This window comes from Fringilla coelebs (assembly GCF_963513975.1).
Source record: "Fringilla coelebs genome assembly, chromosome: 3".
NCBI lineage: Eukaryota > Metazoa > Chordata > Aves > Passeriformes > Fringillidae > Fringilla > Fringilla coelebs.
The window spans coordinates 75,290,291-75,308,333 of record NC_140030.1 but is presented as its reverse complement, the minus strand read 5'-3'; the positions used below and the strand labels follow the sequence as shown (position 1 = coordinate 75,308,333).

Here is an 18,043-nt window from a genome sequence, read left to right as displayed (position 1 = left end):
TGCTAACCTTTTATTTAGTTTTTTGGGGGACTTGTGGGTTTTTTTTCCTCTTTTTCCCTTCCCATTTCCTCCAATGCACCATGTGATTTACTGACAAAGTTACAGAGTAAAACTTTTTTGAGAAACCTATTTCCTTGTAGTAAAGTGTGTAAATATTCAGTCATCTAAAGAAAATACATCCCCACTGAGCTTTATATCTGACTCACCTGCTTGAGGCCCTGAAAATATGTAAGAATGTGCACACACCCTGTATGAATCTACTGGTCAAATGAATAGAGGAACTGAAGTCAGAACTTAATAAAACCAATATATATCTGCTTGGGAATAAACAAAAGCGAGACTTCAGCTAATTCCATTTCTCATCACAAAGCTGCCTCAGCTTTGGCAGGGGTCAGGAGTCAGTGTGCTGTAATTGCACAGCAAGCAGAGTTCAGATGGAGAAGACTGTCTTTCGGTAAAATGACGTGGGTTTTTTGTTTGTCTCAGTGTTTTTGATGGGCACTCTCCTTGCAAATCCGTGGGTGAATCACACCAGATCTCTTGCACCACCGGATACTTCCTACCATGGCATATCTATAACAGGGATTTTTACACAAGGGATTAATTAAGAGGAAAGAATGTTTAAAAATAAGGAATGACAATAATTCACGTCTGAACACTTCGGAACCTCAGAAAAGCTGTGATCCAGCTCTAAAACTAAAGTGGTAGGTCAGCTCTTTTTAAAAAAATGGTTCCTTCATAATTCACTGCCAATCACTTCAGCAAATACTGCAGAAGAACTATTGTTGATTTGCTGTTCACTATCAAATATTCATCACCAACAACTGATTTGCCCATTAAAACATTTCTGCTAAGTGCAAAATGATGCATAAATCATGTTAATTAGCTGATAGCTCAGAAACCTAAATCATTTTTCTAGGCCTTATAAATCATAATAATTTCATATATCTGAATTAGATCCACTTACAAGCACCAATCTTATTTAATGGGTATCTTTGTGATACCCATTTGTGATGTGTGATACCCATTTGTGATGTGTGAAAAGTAATAATGCTTTGTTCCATTAGAGCACCAAAGTTAAAGGGTTTTCAAAGGCTTCATAACTCTTGAGTTATTTCTTTCATCATGTTTCACTAGGGTTAGCAAACGTCTTATTTGCAAAGGAGGATATTTAGATATTTCAGGTGAAGTTTTAAATACTTTTTTTCAGCAGTAAAGCCAGTCTAAAACATCCCTGCTGGTTACAGCCTGCTGTCCCATCAATCACAACAGTACAAGCATTTGTGGATGAAGTCTAAGTTGGGTCACAAGAATGATCTTGGTTTGATCCTTGTTCAAATCACCATTTCTAACCTAGTCTGCTTCATCCTCCAGCTCCCTGTAAGGAGCTGAGTCACCACAAATGAGATGTGGGGCCACAGTGGTGAATTTAGGAAGCAAATGGCCAAAAAAAGCAACTCCAACTTGGACAAATCTCTGAGAAAAAGTGATGTGAAACTATACCCACATAAATGAGCTCTCGGTGTCAGAAACCACATCTTTGGCACACTTAGATCTGAAGTTAAGAGTCCACAGAAATGTGGTTTCACCCTCCAGGGTAAAGGAAGTTTCTGAGGTACAGCAAAACAGTGGACTGACAAGATTTACTGGATCCAAAACGTTGACATAAACCTGCTTTCAGACAGGAGAACTCATTCATAAAGACAGTGTAAAATAGTGACTGACAGCTTCATTAAAACACAACTGCATGATCATGAAGCAGGAATTATTACAGTGCTTTCTATCTGAGGATGTTCTCAGTAACAGGGTTAGTTTGTTTGTTAGTTTTATTTTGTTCTGATAAACAAAATGAAAAAAAAAAGGTTATTGCTCTATTCCACTGGTGATGTGAGCCAGTATTGAACACATTTGTGATACTTTTCCCAATTTGTTTGACCAAACCAGTCAACAGACAGGGCTGCAAAATATTCTACCAGTCTGCCAGGGCTTTTCCATCATTCTGAAAAGGGGATTCACACTTCCAATTACACCTATTTTGAAATGTTTGATTCTCAGGCCACTATCCATGGTAGCCCAAAACAGAATTGAGGCCGGTCATCTCCCCACCCCTGCCACCACCCCCAAACAAACCTTCCAAGTGTCTTGTAGGAATTAGCAAATAACAAATTTAATTAGGCAACAGTAGTAGTGGAGAGTGCAAAATATAGCCCCAGGCCTCAGTAAAAGCAATGAAGTGTAAACTTCCAAAGCAATCCAAACTTCTAATGCTTCTTTGCATCAGTGAAACTTCCCATGGCAGCACCAGAGCACACATCCCTGAAGACCAGACTAACTTGCAGTCTCCAATATTTCAGAGAAATAAATGCTTCTGAAATCTAAATTAAAGCTAAAATCAGATGTGGGAAATGTCTGGAAACCAAAGATCACGTTTCTATGCAGTGGAATAGGAATATCAGAACATGAATAACATATACTGGAGACAGGTGGATGTTGAAGAAACAAGAATATAATATTTTTATAGCTCGTAAAAGTCAGCACATCCTTGAAAAAATAAAAAAAAAGGAACTGACTGAGGTAAGATTTGGAGCAGATGAAAGGAAATCTGAGCCAGACTTTGAAGAGAAGTTTGGGCTAGTTTTAAGAAAAAATGGTGTAGGTCATGAGAAGCCTGAACAAAAACTGCAGGAAATATCAGTTCTGATTCACATCTTATAATGTAGGTATTTTCATAATGAAAGCTCAGATCATTCCCTCTCACTGCAACAGTTCTGGGGCAATATACTTTTTTACTACCATGATACTATGTGACATTTACAGCGCTTACCACCTTCAAAGTGTTTTACAAACAACAACTAATTCAATTTTTACACTTTAGAAAGTATAAACAGGTACTTCTTTGCACAGGTACATCAGAGGCAGAAATTTAATGTAACTTATTCATGTCTAGCAGGAGGCACCATTACAAGTGGGATGACATTATTGATATTCTTGCTTCCCACTTAAAAGAGTGGAAAGATTGAATTTTATGCAACAGTCACCTTCATATATATAGTGTACAAAGCATGGTACTTCTGTTGGGAAATAGAAGCTACAGGAACAACATTCTATCTGCAAGCATTTCCTAAATATTGTGGGCCAAATTTCTTGTTGGCATAACACTGCTGACCTGAGAATTTGATGATTCTTCATTTCTTTTAACCACACATTAACTTCCAATAGTCCACAGTCTGTGAGATGTCATAATTAAATAAAACATCTATGCAATATATAATTACATACTAACTTGCAGAGATACAAAGTTCTTTGAAGCCAAGGTAATTTAAAATAGTTAAATTCAGCTACTGTAAGCAAAAAAGAGTAATAAACCAGCAAAACAGTAGTTATTTTTTCCTTTAAAAATTGAAATCTGTTAGTTCTGAAGATGAGTTAATATGAAGCGGGCGAAATACTTATGAGCTTTTTTTGCTGGAAAAGCAGAACCAGTCATTGCTTCCTGCTGGATATGGCAAAACCCTGTAATGCCACAGGTGATCAGACTTTTAGACTGTTGGAACAGAGAGGGGAAAGGAAGAATGAATTTACTAGCTGAAAAGATGTATCACCCACGTGCCACCTTACTCACCTGTAGGGGTCCGAGACGTGAACTCTGGATCAAAATGAAAGGTGTCTTCTGGCCGCCCCACCGCGGGCTTGAAAGGCGGCTTGATTTCTTTTCTGTACAGTTTCTGCAAGGACAAAAACAGACCCCAATCAGCATCAATGAGTACACTCTCAGCATTCTTAGGGTGTCCTCTCTCAGCTCCATGCTATCCTCGCTGGACTGACAGACAAGGAGGATGAAGCCGTGGTTCTGGCTCTTGCTTTACTGCTCGGCTTAAAAGCTGTGCCCTGGATGGTCCCCGCACATCTTAGCTGCTGGAATCCTGAATATAAACACAAACATAAACACCAATGTTCTTCACAAAAATTTAGCCCATAGGCTGGAACAGTACCTCAAGCTGAGGCATCTGGAAATTCACTGGTCTAAGGGCAGGACTGGAACGTGCAATGGCAAGACCAGGAAACAGGGTAACTTCAGCAGCACAGCAACTGTTTGTGCACCAGCACAAAGAATTGCCAGGAAGCCATGACTGCTTTAGCATTTGCTATTTCTCAAGATGGAGCAATGTGTTTGATGTGCTGCCAGATTGACCTGAGCAACAGGCTTGGCTGCCTGGTCCTTACAACCTAAACAAGAGACTTGTTCTTTTAGCTTATCTGGTAAAAGGGAAGGGGGCTTACAGCTGATGATTACATGAAATTCTCACCAAAAATACTAGGGAGAAAGCACTGTGGATGGGTGGGCAATCACACTGAAGCTCTACATGTGGCTTAAAGTGAGGAACAAAACAAAGAAGAACGTAAGACAGGAAGGTATTTAACAGGTAAGTACTAGGTGTGTGAGTTTCTGCGGCTGACTGAGGAGTCATGTAGGGGATCACCCAGGTAACAGGCACCATAAGTTCATCCTAATAGATCCTGCCTTTGTTATGAAGGACTTTGTCGCCTTTTTACTCATTCTCAGAGATATTTAAGGAACTGCTACCCCATGCTCCATTGCAAGCATTCACACACACAGAGCCACGCACACTGAGGTGAGGATATCTGGACTGATCCAAAGATTGTAGAGGTTAATGGAAAGAGCCCTATTGATTTCAGCCATCTCTGCATCATCTCTGCCTGAAATGGCCAAAGCCAAACATCATGCTGATAGCAGCATGGGGAACAGAGCTCCAGTTTGACTCCCTGCCCTGTGTTGCAGTCCCTCGACTGCCTTTCCTTTCTAGCAATGCTTTTGTTCTTAGGTCTCAAAGGGCTGAATTAGTTGTCACAGACAGCTTCCCATAATTAACATGGCTGAACACAAATACAACATTTAATGCAAACTTTCAAGTCATGATAAGAACTGGAGAGTTCAACTTTAGGACTGTTTGCAATATGTATTTTTAGGTTAGCTCTTAAAACAACTTCCTAATGAGCTGATTTTTAAAAATGTTTAATGGACATTACTGAATGCTTTTCCAGCTCCCTGCATGCAGGAAGATTCTTTTTGACTGTGTGTTTTCTGGGGAATTAACTTCTGTAATACAAAGAAGCGATCAAATCTAAGATGTATACATTTCACCATAGTTTGAATTTGATTTTGCATAAAGGTTCATGATTTTGCATAAATAAAGGCTCTTGAAGGAGAACGTTCTGTAGCATAGTATCAGCCTTAACATAAAGGATATATTTGTGGTTGAGTTATGATTCCTTGGGAAAGTGAAGCAGTGAGGTTGAAAATGACTCTGCAATAATTAATGGCCATTCACCATAAAAAGTTCCTGCTTGCGTAAAACTGCTCCATATCTTCGGAAAGGAAAGGAGATGAATAACTGCTGTGAGCCACAATGGAAAGCCAGTCTTCCAAATAATTAAAAGCCAATTGCAATCTTACGCAGGAAGTGTCACTCATCAGCTGAACAGTATCAACCTAGTAATTAACATACATCCTTTTCTGCCTGCACAGAACTTTACAAGAGAACTCAGCACCTACTGAAGGTTTTTCTGTTGCTAGGATTTCACCTTGAGAAAGTTATTTGCTTCCCAGCTCCCCTTTATTTGTCTTAATTCACAACTGCAGTGCTTCTGCTGTAGAAAGCACTACGGTCACATGCACACGCTTCCTCACGGAATTAACTGCACAGCTCATCCTGTGAGGTCCAAAAATTGGAAAACGTTTCAGAGCTGTACATCATTCAGGAATTGCACTCTCTTTTCATTATCGTAACCATATTCTCTCTGGCCTCTTAATTCCTTCCCCCATCTGTAGTTTCTTAAATGCTGCTGGAGCTACATTTGTATTTTGAATCCCTAACCCACATCCTCCACTACTAGGGAGGGATTTAAGACTCATCGTGAGTCACACGCCATCAAAAGAGTTATAATCACAAATTCGACTTCTGGGAGAGGATGGAAACAAAGAGGTTGCCTGTGTTGAGTGAAAGGCACTCCCCTTGAGCACAACCCTGATGGCTCCCTTTTCCATTTCCTTACCCACTTGTGATAAAAATTAGACAACAGAACAGTAAAAGGTAAGCTGCCTAAACCAATTTTTTTCCCCAAGCTCTTGCGTAGGGTAACTAAACGAAATCATTGAGGACCAGGAAAAGCAGAGTAGCGTCATCCATGGACTTCTCCATCCCACACTGGCTCCAGTTCTCTGAGTGAGCCACCCAAGCCAAATCCCTAAACCACAGAGCAGCCCAACACAATTAAACATGAAGGCCTGCTGCAGGTAGAGCACCTCTTCTTTAAAAACCTGCATCCTGTAGACTGCAAAACAACGTGGCACAAGCTGATCTAAAAAAATAGTAAGAATCACAGTCATTGCTTCGTATACACATAGAGAGAGAATCTCCTGGAGGATCTGAGATCCTTCTGGATGTTTCAAGAACATTTCTAATTTTAGGAATTGTATGAATATATTATCTCTTACCATGGTCCCCAAATTATTCAGGGATAATGTATCTTGACTGTGACGTCTTCTGGCAAAAACCAACCAGAGTGGGAAATGACAGCAAGCTAAATTTCAATTCTTGCCTTCAACCATTTCTTCAGACTGTCCATAACTTCTGGTGAAGTTTAAGCAGTTATGTACTTTCTAAGACATGGTAATGCTAGTACTGTGTGCAAAAGTTACAGTGAGTTTCATCACCTGTTTAAATGGGAAAAGGGTTCCAATTCTCCTGGTTTAAATTCCAGTTTTGATATCCAAATTTTTGTTTTGGGGCATCTTATTAGGCAATTTTTATTTGGGGCATCTTATTATTATTGCTCCTATTTAAAATAGACTTTGTATATCATAGTGATAACTGGAGCACTTAAAGTTCAGGCTGAAATTCTACATTATACATTACATGTTTGTTGTCTTGCACAGGTATAAGAAGCTGAAGATTTTTTTCCTTCTAAGAAGAATTGCTCTCCTTAGCCCTTATTTTTTTAATGAGAATACTATTTATTTCTTTTTCCCAGTAAAGAATGAGCTCCCACATTCCATCACCAATTTTTTTAAACTGGCCACAGTTTAAACTGCATTGACTCAGCACAGAAAAATGTGACTGGCAGGTATGAAGAATCACTGTATAACAAAGTGCTGTGGAATCCAGAGGCTGTGCTGAGGGAGTGCATAATCCACAGAACAAGGCAGATGGACTCCATGAAAACACTGATTTAGATATTCACACCTGGATACATATCCATGCTCCTAACTACTTATCAACCCCTCGTGTCCTCCTGAGACTTTCATAGTAAGTACCTATGAATTAGCTAGAAACCATTTCTATTGCAGTTTAAGAAACTACAAGCTTCTACTGACTTTCCTTCTGATTTCAGACAAAACCATTTGTATTTGAAATAACTAATTTTCATCCAGGTGCCACTGACCTTTTCTAAAAATATGCTGCCACATCCCTAGTATGATCTTCATCTGAACACCTCCTCAGCTGGAACTTAAGTAATACACAAGAGAGACCAGTAATAAAATGCTGCAACACTGTGTTTCCTTCTCTTCTTATTTATAAGTAGTTACTTTTTCATCATCTTCAAAAAAACACACTCCTAAAAACCCCAGAGATGTAAATGCTCTGTACATGTGCCTGACAAATATCAAGAAAAAGAAAATGGTTTAATTTCATTAAAAACTATTTAGTCATTTCCTCAACTGAGTTTCCTTGATGAAGAATTGAATTATTCCTTAGACACCTTCTAGAAATAGAAAGATGCTGCCCTCCACAGTGGTGCACTTGTAGCGTGAGAACAAACTCCCTTGATACATATACCTGCCATGGCAAATCCAATAAGCAGACAAAAGGATGAACTACATTCTGAAATGCCTGTCCTCGCCTAGATTAATGACTCAGTGTTATTGCCTGCAAATGACAGAAAAGCTAGCAGGATCCAGACCCTAGGATTAATTTTTTGCTGTTGGTAAAATCAGCAATTAAATAATTCACAGTTTCAGTTCAGTTTGATCTCTGATTAATACTAAAGGAACAAGAACTGGAATCCACTTTCTCCCCACTCCTTTCTTCAGCTGTATTTGACAGATCCGTTTCAAGCATGTCATTTGCTCTAGTTCCAATTCAGTCTGTCATCCAAACAAAAACTACTGTTTACAGCCCACTCCTCCGACAGGAGCCTGCAAAAAGGGATTTCATCTTTCATTTTCAATGAAAAGCCAGAAATTCATTATGCATGACCTGGAAAGAAGAAACAGTAGTAAAAAATCAGGAACCATACTGTGCTTTCTCAGAGCCAATGCCTTAAATTATTTGAGGTCGACTTGTTTTGGGTCTGCTTGTCTTAAGAAGAAAAGGAGGTGCAAGGTTAATAAGCAGGTAAAACTGTCAAGGAGCTGGACATCTAACCTCTCTCCTGAGCATCCCAGCCTTGATCATGAAAGACAGTCCGTTCATTTAGCAACAGATTCATTTAATCTATTGAATTTACGTCATGGTGCCTGCTAAATGCCTCAGAGCAGCAAGACTGATATTTGCAGAAACCTCCAGCTATTTTTCACTCTGGAAAGTGGGAACTTAGGGCTTTGTTACAGGGTAACAGCTGTGAAAATGTGAGTCTTAGAAAGTCTCACGCCACAATTTAAGTCTGGGCAAAAAACTCTGTGTCAGATTGTCCACAGTTCATTTAGTGCAGAAGTTAGCCAGAAGTTAAACCTAAGGTGGCTGGTGATTTTGCTGAAGGATGGCACCCTGGAACATGGGAATGGCTTCTGGGAAAGGCCAGGAGGAGGAAGGTTCCCGGGCCACAAGGATGTTTTCCAGGATTGCCCTTGGTGCCTCTGCATGCGGTGGTCACGCTGTGCTTGGCAGCAGCATCTGCAGGATGGTGACAGGGGCTGCTCCTACACTGTGTGTGCTAATTCCACTGGGTGTTCATCCAAACCAGGCACTGTCTCTGGTCGTGTCTGTTTGAAGACACTAAAAGATGGGAAATGATTGCCCCACCAGGTAAACACTTTGGGGACAGAGGAAATAACCAGCTCCAATCCAAACCCCAAGGGAACAGCCCTGAAAATACTGTGAAAGGAAAGCCTGAGTCACAGGGTTCTGTTTGCAGGTCTAGCATCTCTGCCACACCAAGACTTTACACATAACTTACAAGGAAAAAAGCTAACTCACTTCAGTTTTGAACCTCTCTTTAAAATTACATGATGCAACTTGGTGCTTTGTTCCTGGTTATCATATTGCTCTTGCAGGAAAAAATCATGCTTAAAAGCAAACCTGTTTCACACTGCATTTTTTGGAGGCACTGACCCATTCTTAGCCTTCATGATAAGGGGGCTTTTGATGGAGGATTGTTTTACTACAGTTGCTGAAATTCTCTGTGCTGTCAGTCTCAGCAGTCCTGTCTATCATAGCTGCTAAGGTAGCACAGAAGTTCTCCAAAAGAGCTTGCCTCTTGCTCTCTGAGGTCCTTATATTGCCAAGGCATAAAGTAAATCATCATTTCTGCTCCATCTCAACAGAGCTGTTTGTTGACTGCCTGCAAACTGATGTAGGAGATTCTGTATACATTATGGAAGAACAAAATGAGGGCACCAGGGACTCTTTTCCTCCCAACGTACAGAGGTCAGTGCTATAGACAGAAACATCTATGCCTGATCCATTTCTGTTCTATGACCCTGTTCTATTTCTGCACATGGAGAACATGTTAACAACTGGTTGGATGACTATTCAAAGTTCTGGCTTCAGCTCAGGGCCAGGCTCACACTGCTCTGAAACACAGACAGTACTGTAGGTGCTGGAATGAGATAAGCCTCCCAAGATCTCCTTGAGTGATTTCAAAATTAGAATAAAATGAGGAAATATATTACAAAGATGATAGCTGATCGGTGTAATAGTGATCTGTCTCTGAGAGAGTGCAATAAGCACTAATTATGTTGGATTAAAATGGATTTTAACAGCTATATTTCACAGCAGAGTTAGAGGCCTGGATAACACATCAAAAGGCAATTAAATCCACCTTCCTCTCTAGCCCCAAGGCATGTTCAAGCATACCTATCTTCTCTGTGGTAGATATTTTCCTGTGCATAAGAGCTTTTTCAAATGATGGAGGACAGTAGAGTTTCCTTAGGACAGGCATGAAATTGTTCCCTAAAGAACGGAGCTTAAAACAATCACCAATTATCATGACAGAAGGTGGTCTTGAGTATTCTTATGGGACAGAACTGACTTTTCTGAAAACCTTTCCAAGATGCAAAGTCTCATTTATTTACAATGAGTTAGTGAGCTGCTCCTCTAGCAAACACAGAAGAAAAACCCTCTCACTGTTACAGTGCTTCTATAACATCATGATGTAGTTATCTGACCTATATTTTCATTGCAAAGCTGAGGACTGCAGATATATTGGGGAATACAGAAAACAATATTATTGTTATTGATATTAATATTAGCATTTCATAACTATCATCATCATCAACAACACAAGTCTTTGGATTCTCTATTTTTTAGATTTTCCCTTACTGTTTTCATAAATGTAAAGTCTTCATACAGAATCTCATGATTAGTAAGAAGCAGAAAAGGAAAGACAGACTTCACAACATATTTAATGGCTCTAAAAGTCAGCTGGACTATAAAGGAAAGTCTCAAAAGCCACCTTCACTAATTATGTTTTAATATGTTTTTGAGTCATGACAACTCTTCAAAAAGCAACTCAAATTAGATTTTTCTAATGAGTTTTTCGAAACTAAATGGGTTTGTGGGCCTTTCAAAGGCTACCTGGGCACCATGAAATGCTCACTCACAGAGAAATTAGCTTTACTGCAAAGTCCTGGGCAGCAGTTTGAGAATGGCTCTGCCACAGAGATTCACAGAGTTTTGCCAGAATTTCTGGTAAGAACTGCATCAATGCTATCTGTTGTACTAGCACTTGTGAGTGAATGTATTAAATACTGAAGAGACACAATAACACCATAACACAAGTCAGATAAAATTAAACTAGAAAATGCTAGGGGATGTGGCAAACAGCAGCTCTGATGCACTGGCAGATGTCCAGATCAAGAATGAAAAATGTTTGCCTTCAGGTTTGTCTAAGAATAAGATAATTTGAACAATTATGATGCTGAAAATGCGAGATTTAACCTCTTAAGAGTCTAAATTAAATACTCAATCTGCACCACCACCTTTATGAGCTGTAGCTGATAGCAATAAAAGAAATCCTTGTTTACCTTTCTCTTAATCACATCTGACATGTCTTACTTGAATCATGTTTAATTTGATCAGCTGTTCCAATTCTGAGTACTGATTGCAATATGCATGCAGGAGAGACAGAGGCACCCACTGAAAAGGCTCCAGCTCCTCTGTGTTAGAGAAGTTAGGCTCTCTATGGTAGAGAAAGTAATCCCTTTCCTAAGCATGGCAGTTTGTCCTCAAAAAATGTAGCCAGAAATAAAATAAAGCTGCTCCACTTACATTCCAGTCTATAGTAACAAAGAAAGGGTGACGCTTAATTTCTTCCACCCCATCAAATCCAGCACCTGAGAAGAGAATGAAAGAATCAAAATTAAGTCGTGCTTATAAGAGAGCTGCATGATGTCTCTTCTCACTCTCCCTCCCCATCCCCACTTTTCCTCTGACAAAGTGAGAGTCCCCATCTAAACAGTTCTAGTCAAGAAATTCTGAATGGTGTAAGTGCCATCACAGCATAAAATGCCATAGATACAGACAAAGGTACTTCATTAATGAGACTTTTACTTTTCTCTGAGGCTCTGGGTGAGACAGGGGATTTCAGCCACAGCAGAGGACATGCATCAGCAAGGTCAGGAAAGGCCCCAGGGTACCCCGATACTCTGGCAAGGCTCCACCAAAAGTGGCAGCTTTTCTATCCACACTGACTTGCAAATCTTGACTAGCTACTCTTCTCCACTGGCACAGAAAGCTGCACTACAGGCAAGTGTAGACTTGAAATGTCAAAAGGCTCCAAAATTACTTGAGGTAAGCCAGGGTTTAGGTTCCCCATCTTCACAGTAACAAGGAGTACCAAAATCATCACTCTCAGTGTTATGTTTCCTTCACTATTAAATTTCTGTTACATTACTGTAGGAAATTTTGGGGAAGTCTTCTGAGATCTGGTAATGAATCTAATTCCTTCATTACTTTTGCCTTATGTTTTCACTGAAGACTGACTTTTTTATTCCTTTAGTTCAATTTATTTGCTTCAGTGCTGTCACAGAACCAAACCTGTACTCAGTAATAATTAAAAGAACTGTCAGAGAGGATTTAGAATGCCATTTCTGGGGATTTGACCTTATTATTAGCACCTTTTATTTTCATTTCAAGGACAATTAAACTCTGGAAGCAAAGGCTTTGCACTGCAATTCTGGTATCAGTTCCTGAAGGATACCCAGCCTACTTCTCAAGAATGCTGAGCAACCTTGATTCCCAAAATGATTTGGGATTCCTAAGCACCTTGTAAGAGGCACTCAGCACCTCAGAGGACTCAGTTTTTTATACACACAATATTTGTACTTTGGGAAGATCAACATTACAAGCAGCTTTACAAAGGCCTTGCCAAGAGCAGCTTTGGTAAAATGTGATATCTGCTCTCCTTGTGTACAACTGTTATCAATGTTTGTCAAAATGCAGTGATCAGGAACTGCTCCCTACAACCTGCTTAACATTCACTGATGAGTGGATACAGGAAACAAACACTTTGCAAACACAACATGCAGGATTGTCTGTCAGGCCTGCTGGAAAACAGCGAAGAGGGATGATCTCCTGATTAATTCCCCATCCCAGTAATCTTTCAGTACAGGCAAACACAAGTGATGCACATGAGGGCGCACAATCCTAGCCTGCAATACAAAATTATGGGCTCAGAGGTGATCAGCCCCACTGAGGAGTCTGTGAGTTATGACAGACAGACATTTCTAGGCAAACACAACATGAAATCAAACCTTAGAAAAAGAGGACAAAAGTGACAGCATCATTGCACTGTCACTGTGTAAGTCTGTTGCATTTCTGCAGCTGGAGTATGGATTGTAGCTGCCACACTCCCCTGTAAAATGGTACACTGAATAAAGTTAGGAAAAACCAAAGAAGGCCAACAAAGAATGTTATGGAATGACTGAGTAAGTCAGGACTTTTCAGCCTGGAAACAGATGACCGAGGAAGTATAAAATAGATCACTAAATGATGGCAGCAGGAATGAGGTTCAGAAGAACCTGGAAATGTTTCCTCAGGAAACAGACAGTTGTGTGATGTGGAATTACGCAGAAAAGATGACGTGGTGCAAAATACTTATATGGGTTCGTGGGGAGTCCAGGAAAGTCTGTTGGAAAGAAATCTGCTGAAGATTACTTCATCACAAACCACAAGAGGCTCAGGAAACCCCTTGCTTGACCTTAAAGCAGGAATGGGGTAGGAGAAAATTTGGGTGAAACAACATATGTTATCCTGTTCTTACATGCCTCAAGGCAGTTTATGGTCCATGGGTACTGAACAAGAAAAGAAGTCCTAGAACAGGACTTGTTCTATTACTTCCCTCGCACATTTTTGTTCAACGTACAGTATTAAGTCTGCAAGATTCCCTTGGCAGATTAATTTTGATTTTATCAGTGCCAACAGAAAGAAAAAACCAACAGAGTGACTCTGAAGAGAATTACGTTAAGCAAATCTTCAGAAGAGAAAGTGCTTTGAGTTCGGTGGTGGTGATTGGAAACTGCAACATGCAGTAAATGTCCTTTACCACATCAGCATGAAACCCAAGTGCCAGACTGGGATAAATGCTCAGACACAGTAAGACACTAGTAGGATAAACTAGACAGGATAATTGCCTATGCATTCAGTTTTCTCTGCTCTGCCCCTTCCCCACTGCTTCTGTTTTCTCTCTTGCTCAGCTGAATGGATATGTCATTGTGTCTTGAGAGTGACATGCTTTTTTTCAGATCATCTATTTGAAAGACACCAATTTTGCTACTGCTGCCCTTCCTTTTCCCATAAACCTATAGAAATAAGGACTAAGATAAAAAAATCCACCCTCAGCTACTTCTTTTAGTGGGGGCTGCAGTGTTTGGTAAGAAATTCAAGCATGCACTTGAGGCAGGCATTTGTTTGAAAAAGTTTCATTTCCCAGTTGGGGCCACCTCAGCTCTGCCACATAAGGAATATGTTGTAAAGTGCAAGGGCTTAATATATTAAAGAGATTTAGAGTGGTAATAGCCTCATTTTGCAAGGAGTGGCTCACTTCCAATTCTTAGCAACTGATTTTATGCTATGGAGAAGGTTCAGCACTTCCTGCAGTTTTTATTCCCCGACCTCCCCTGCCATGAGAATTGCTGGTGTAGCCCACAACCCCTTCCTGGACTGTGTGCTGTGGCTGCAGGCAGCAGCATGTGGCCTGGCCTCTCCTCAGCTGGAGGAGGGAAGTGGCCAAGGGTGCATTCAGGAAAGCTCTGGGAGCCAGGAGGACAGCCCTGACCTGGCTGCAAAAGGGAGACATGAGGCATCAGTGCTTATCCTGGAGTCTCTCTGGATTTGCTCAGCATGTTTCAGCCACTCATCTACCACCTGCAAATCTACAGGGGCACTGAGAAGAGATGTGTTTTCATGGAGAAAAGAAAAGCACTGCAGAGGTCATCACTGGAAATGCCTGCTGCAGGGGGATGGACATTTCTTGGCATAGAGATGGGTGTCCAGCAAACATCTGAGGCACAGCATGCAGCAGCACACTGCATGACCACAAACCTTTCACCTTCCTCAAGGTTCCCAGTGAGTTTGGGTTTTTTAACTTCAACTTCAATTTGGCAATAGGACCTATCAGTCAAGAATAATCAGCACAATCAAACTATTGCCTGCAAATATTCTTACGTGCCATCCAGTCCCATGAAGGTCTGAGAAGATAATTATTTATTTCAGATCAAATTGCCAGTTGAAACATAGTACAGACTGCATTTATATAAAAGCAGCCTCACATTACTAAGTGAGAACTTAATTATCTAAGTTTTATGCCTGCAATAAAAGTGCCTGCAAACAGTAAGACTAGAATGTTTTATTTTAAATTGTTTTTGATTATTGAATCATTATGGCCGACACAAGCCTTGAAATATTAAGGGGGAAAAAGAACACCTAAAAAACCTGAAGGTTGATTACTTGGATATTCAAATTCATCAGAAAGAGTTTCTAGCTTTTTAATTCCAAATAATAAAATTTTAGTGTCTCTAAAGCTTCAGAATTTTTTAGCGAGCTAGAATTTTTGAGGTATTTTTCTAGGGTTTACAAGAAAGCTTTACAGTCACTCTGACTAAGGTGAAAGCTATTTTCTGTTTGAACTCATCCTTTTAAAAAGTTAAAGCCTGAAGTGTTCTATGTGCCAAAGCAGAATATATCTTACCTGAGAACGTGAGATTAAGAAAATAGTAATGATTTCCTTGGCTTTTACCCTGAGCCTATGGGCCCATGCTTTTATTTCAAACTTTCTTGGCCGAGCTTCTCAATTATAAGAACCCTGGACACTTTCATGCTGCTCAGCAGCGTAGGGAGTCTGCTAGATAATGTTTTTTTATATAAAAGAAAATTTTAATTTGTATTTGTTAAATAATCATGTTAAATAATAAATAATTTATTTACCTACTTAAAAGATCCAGGCCTTAGAGCTAGTCTCTCTCCTAGTTCCTGGAAATGTAACAAACTAACACTTTCATCCTAAATTTTTACTTCTGAGTGCTCATTCCTTATTTGTCTGGGTATTCAGTTAGTTTAAAAATTTAAAATCATGCTTATTCATAATGTGAAATTTGTTGTACTTAGAGCAATACTACCAAAGCAGTGCTATGCACACTATTTGTACTGCAAATAGGCTCAGAAAAGAACAGACAGTGCCCAAAACCAGGGATACCAAAGGAAGACTTTTCATTCCTTAAAATTTGTCACAAATATCAACATGGGCATCAGACTTAAAAACAGAAGCAGGTAAATCAGATTGCTAAGTTTCTTTTCAGTCTTGTCTAACTTGCTTCAACCCTAATATTTCTTCCATTATTAATTCAAAGCTTCAAAACACAATTTCAAAGCAAAATTTCAGAATAAATCATCAATCTTTACTTCTGTTTGTTAGGATACCAAAATCAAATGGCAAAAAGAGCATCTTTAATCTTGCAAATGCTTAAAATTGGATTTTGGAACTAAATGCACTTTCCATATTGGCAAATTTATGAAACAATAGCTGAAATCAAGTGCTTGATCCAGAGCATGGTTTATTTATTTTAGCATGCTTCATTAATTTTCCCAAGATTTTTCAAATTGGGATATCTGAGTCTACTTTTCTTTAAATATTATTACTCCTTTCCCAGAAAAAGCTAAAACCCACAAGGCTGAAGCAGTCCTTTTATCTACTGACGTCTGTTCAGTATTTAGGCCAGCTATTCAAGCTTTTCTTCTTTAGTTATCAACAGGTTCCTTTCCAACTTCCTTTGTGCAGATTCTCAATCAGTTAAAACAGAGAATGCCTTCAGGAGCTTCCCACAGTTATCCCTGAAATAGTAAGATCTATTTTTTTTGTTACCCTTTAAGATTCTATTTCCTTGGATACTTGTATTATAATTTATTTCTTTCTTTCTCTCTCTTTCTTTCTTTCTTTCTCTCTCTCTCTTTTCTTTCTGTCTTTCTTTTTTTCCTCCAAGCCTTCCCAGTATTTCAGTACACCTCAGGTTTTAAAAACCTGACCCCTAGCAATTCCCCATTATTAACATATGAGGGCTAGAATTGTTTTGGCTAAAACAAATTTTTAGTGAGCAGTTTTTTAAGGACTGGTATCCAGAAACTCCCACTGACTTCACTGGAGCTCCATTTGGATGGATAGCAACATGTAAGAAGCCACAAAATGTGCAGAGCAGCATAAAACCAAGAGAGGGAGACAGGGAGGAAACAGCAGAAAGAAACAGAGGTTGGGAGTGGGAAAAAGTTCATATTTGGTGCAGCACCTAATTCTTCTGAAGAGAGAAATCCTAATACTCTTTTTTTTCCAGTGTAAAACAAATTTCTTGAGAGCAATTGAAACCTGCTGAGAAAATGTGTTTTTCTACTCTGGTGTTGCAGTACATCAGAATACAAGGCTACCCTTTAGATCCAGAGGTAAAACAAACAGGAAGGCATTCCCTTTGTGGGCCATGGGGGATCCCCCTGGCAGGACAGGGGCCACAGTGACATGCTGCAGGACCGGCTCCCCACTGCCACTCAGCCCCAGGCTGTGGGGAACAATGACAAAATCTGCAGTGGCAGTCATGCCATTGTCCATCACCTCATCAAATGCAATTAATTTCTGAATAAAACCCACAAACAAAGGTACAGATGACATAAGATTATCCAATGTATACATTTAGTTTATCACAATCTAAACAGGATTATTAACAAAGGGTGAAGACACATTGATGCCTTAAGATTTTAGCTTTTATATTTTTCACATCCTATACTGCATCAGTGCATGGGTCTAAACTCCATATAAAGTGTAGTTAACTGTCTTCACTTTTTGTTAAACAAAACAATCCCTGCAGGCCTGAGATGCAAGGACACACCACAGCCTCAGGCCCCAAAAAGAATAAACAAAAGTGAATTGTGGGGGAGCGAGCTGGGGGAATATGGCTCCATGACCTGAAGCTGTAATTGGAGAATTAACCCCTGATATGCAAACAGACCAAACTTACACTGTCTGAGAAACTCGTGACCATTTTCCATCTTGGGTGTAGCCTCTGTGAGGCTTTTGCACTGCCCAAGGTGTATCTATTAAAGACCTTCAATAAATACCCACTTTATTCTCTTAACTCTGTCTAGCCTCTGTTCTAGGTAGCCCCTCAAGGCATCAACATCAGTAAAAAGGAGATTATGTATTTGGGTAATAAAGAATAAAGTCTTCTGCAAGAGCTAACAGAACAAGGCAGGATTGAAATGCATTTGAGAATGGTAGAGATGAAAACTGAGCTTTGCAGCTAAATTATACAGGTTTTAAGCCA

The 18,043-nt window shown here is 39.7% G+C and overlaps 1 protein-coding gene across 2 annotated transcripts in view; it reads right to left on the bottom strand.

The window, feature by feature from the left end:
* Positions 1-18,043, bottom strand: part of RPS6KA2 (ribosomal protein S6 kinase A2) — a 158,591-nt gene that overhangs the window by 33,302 nt on the left and 107,246 nt on the right. For both annotated transcript variants that reach the window (XM_084202397.1, XM_084202398.1), the window contains exons 11-12: positions 11,511-11,575; positions 3,623-3,725 (exon numbers count right to left, since the gene is read on the bottom strand). In XM_084202397.1, coding sequence (XP_084058523.1) covers positions 3,623-3,725; positions 11,511-11,575 — 168 coding nt within the window. The remainder of the gene's footprint in view (positions 1-3,622; positions 3,726-11,510; positions 11,576-18,043) is intronic.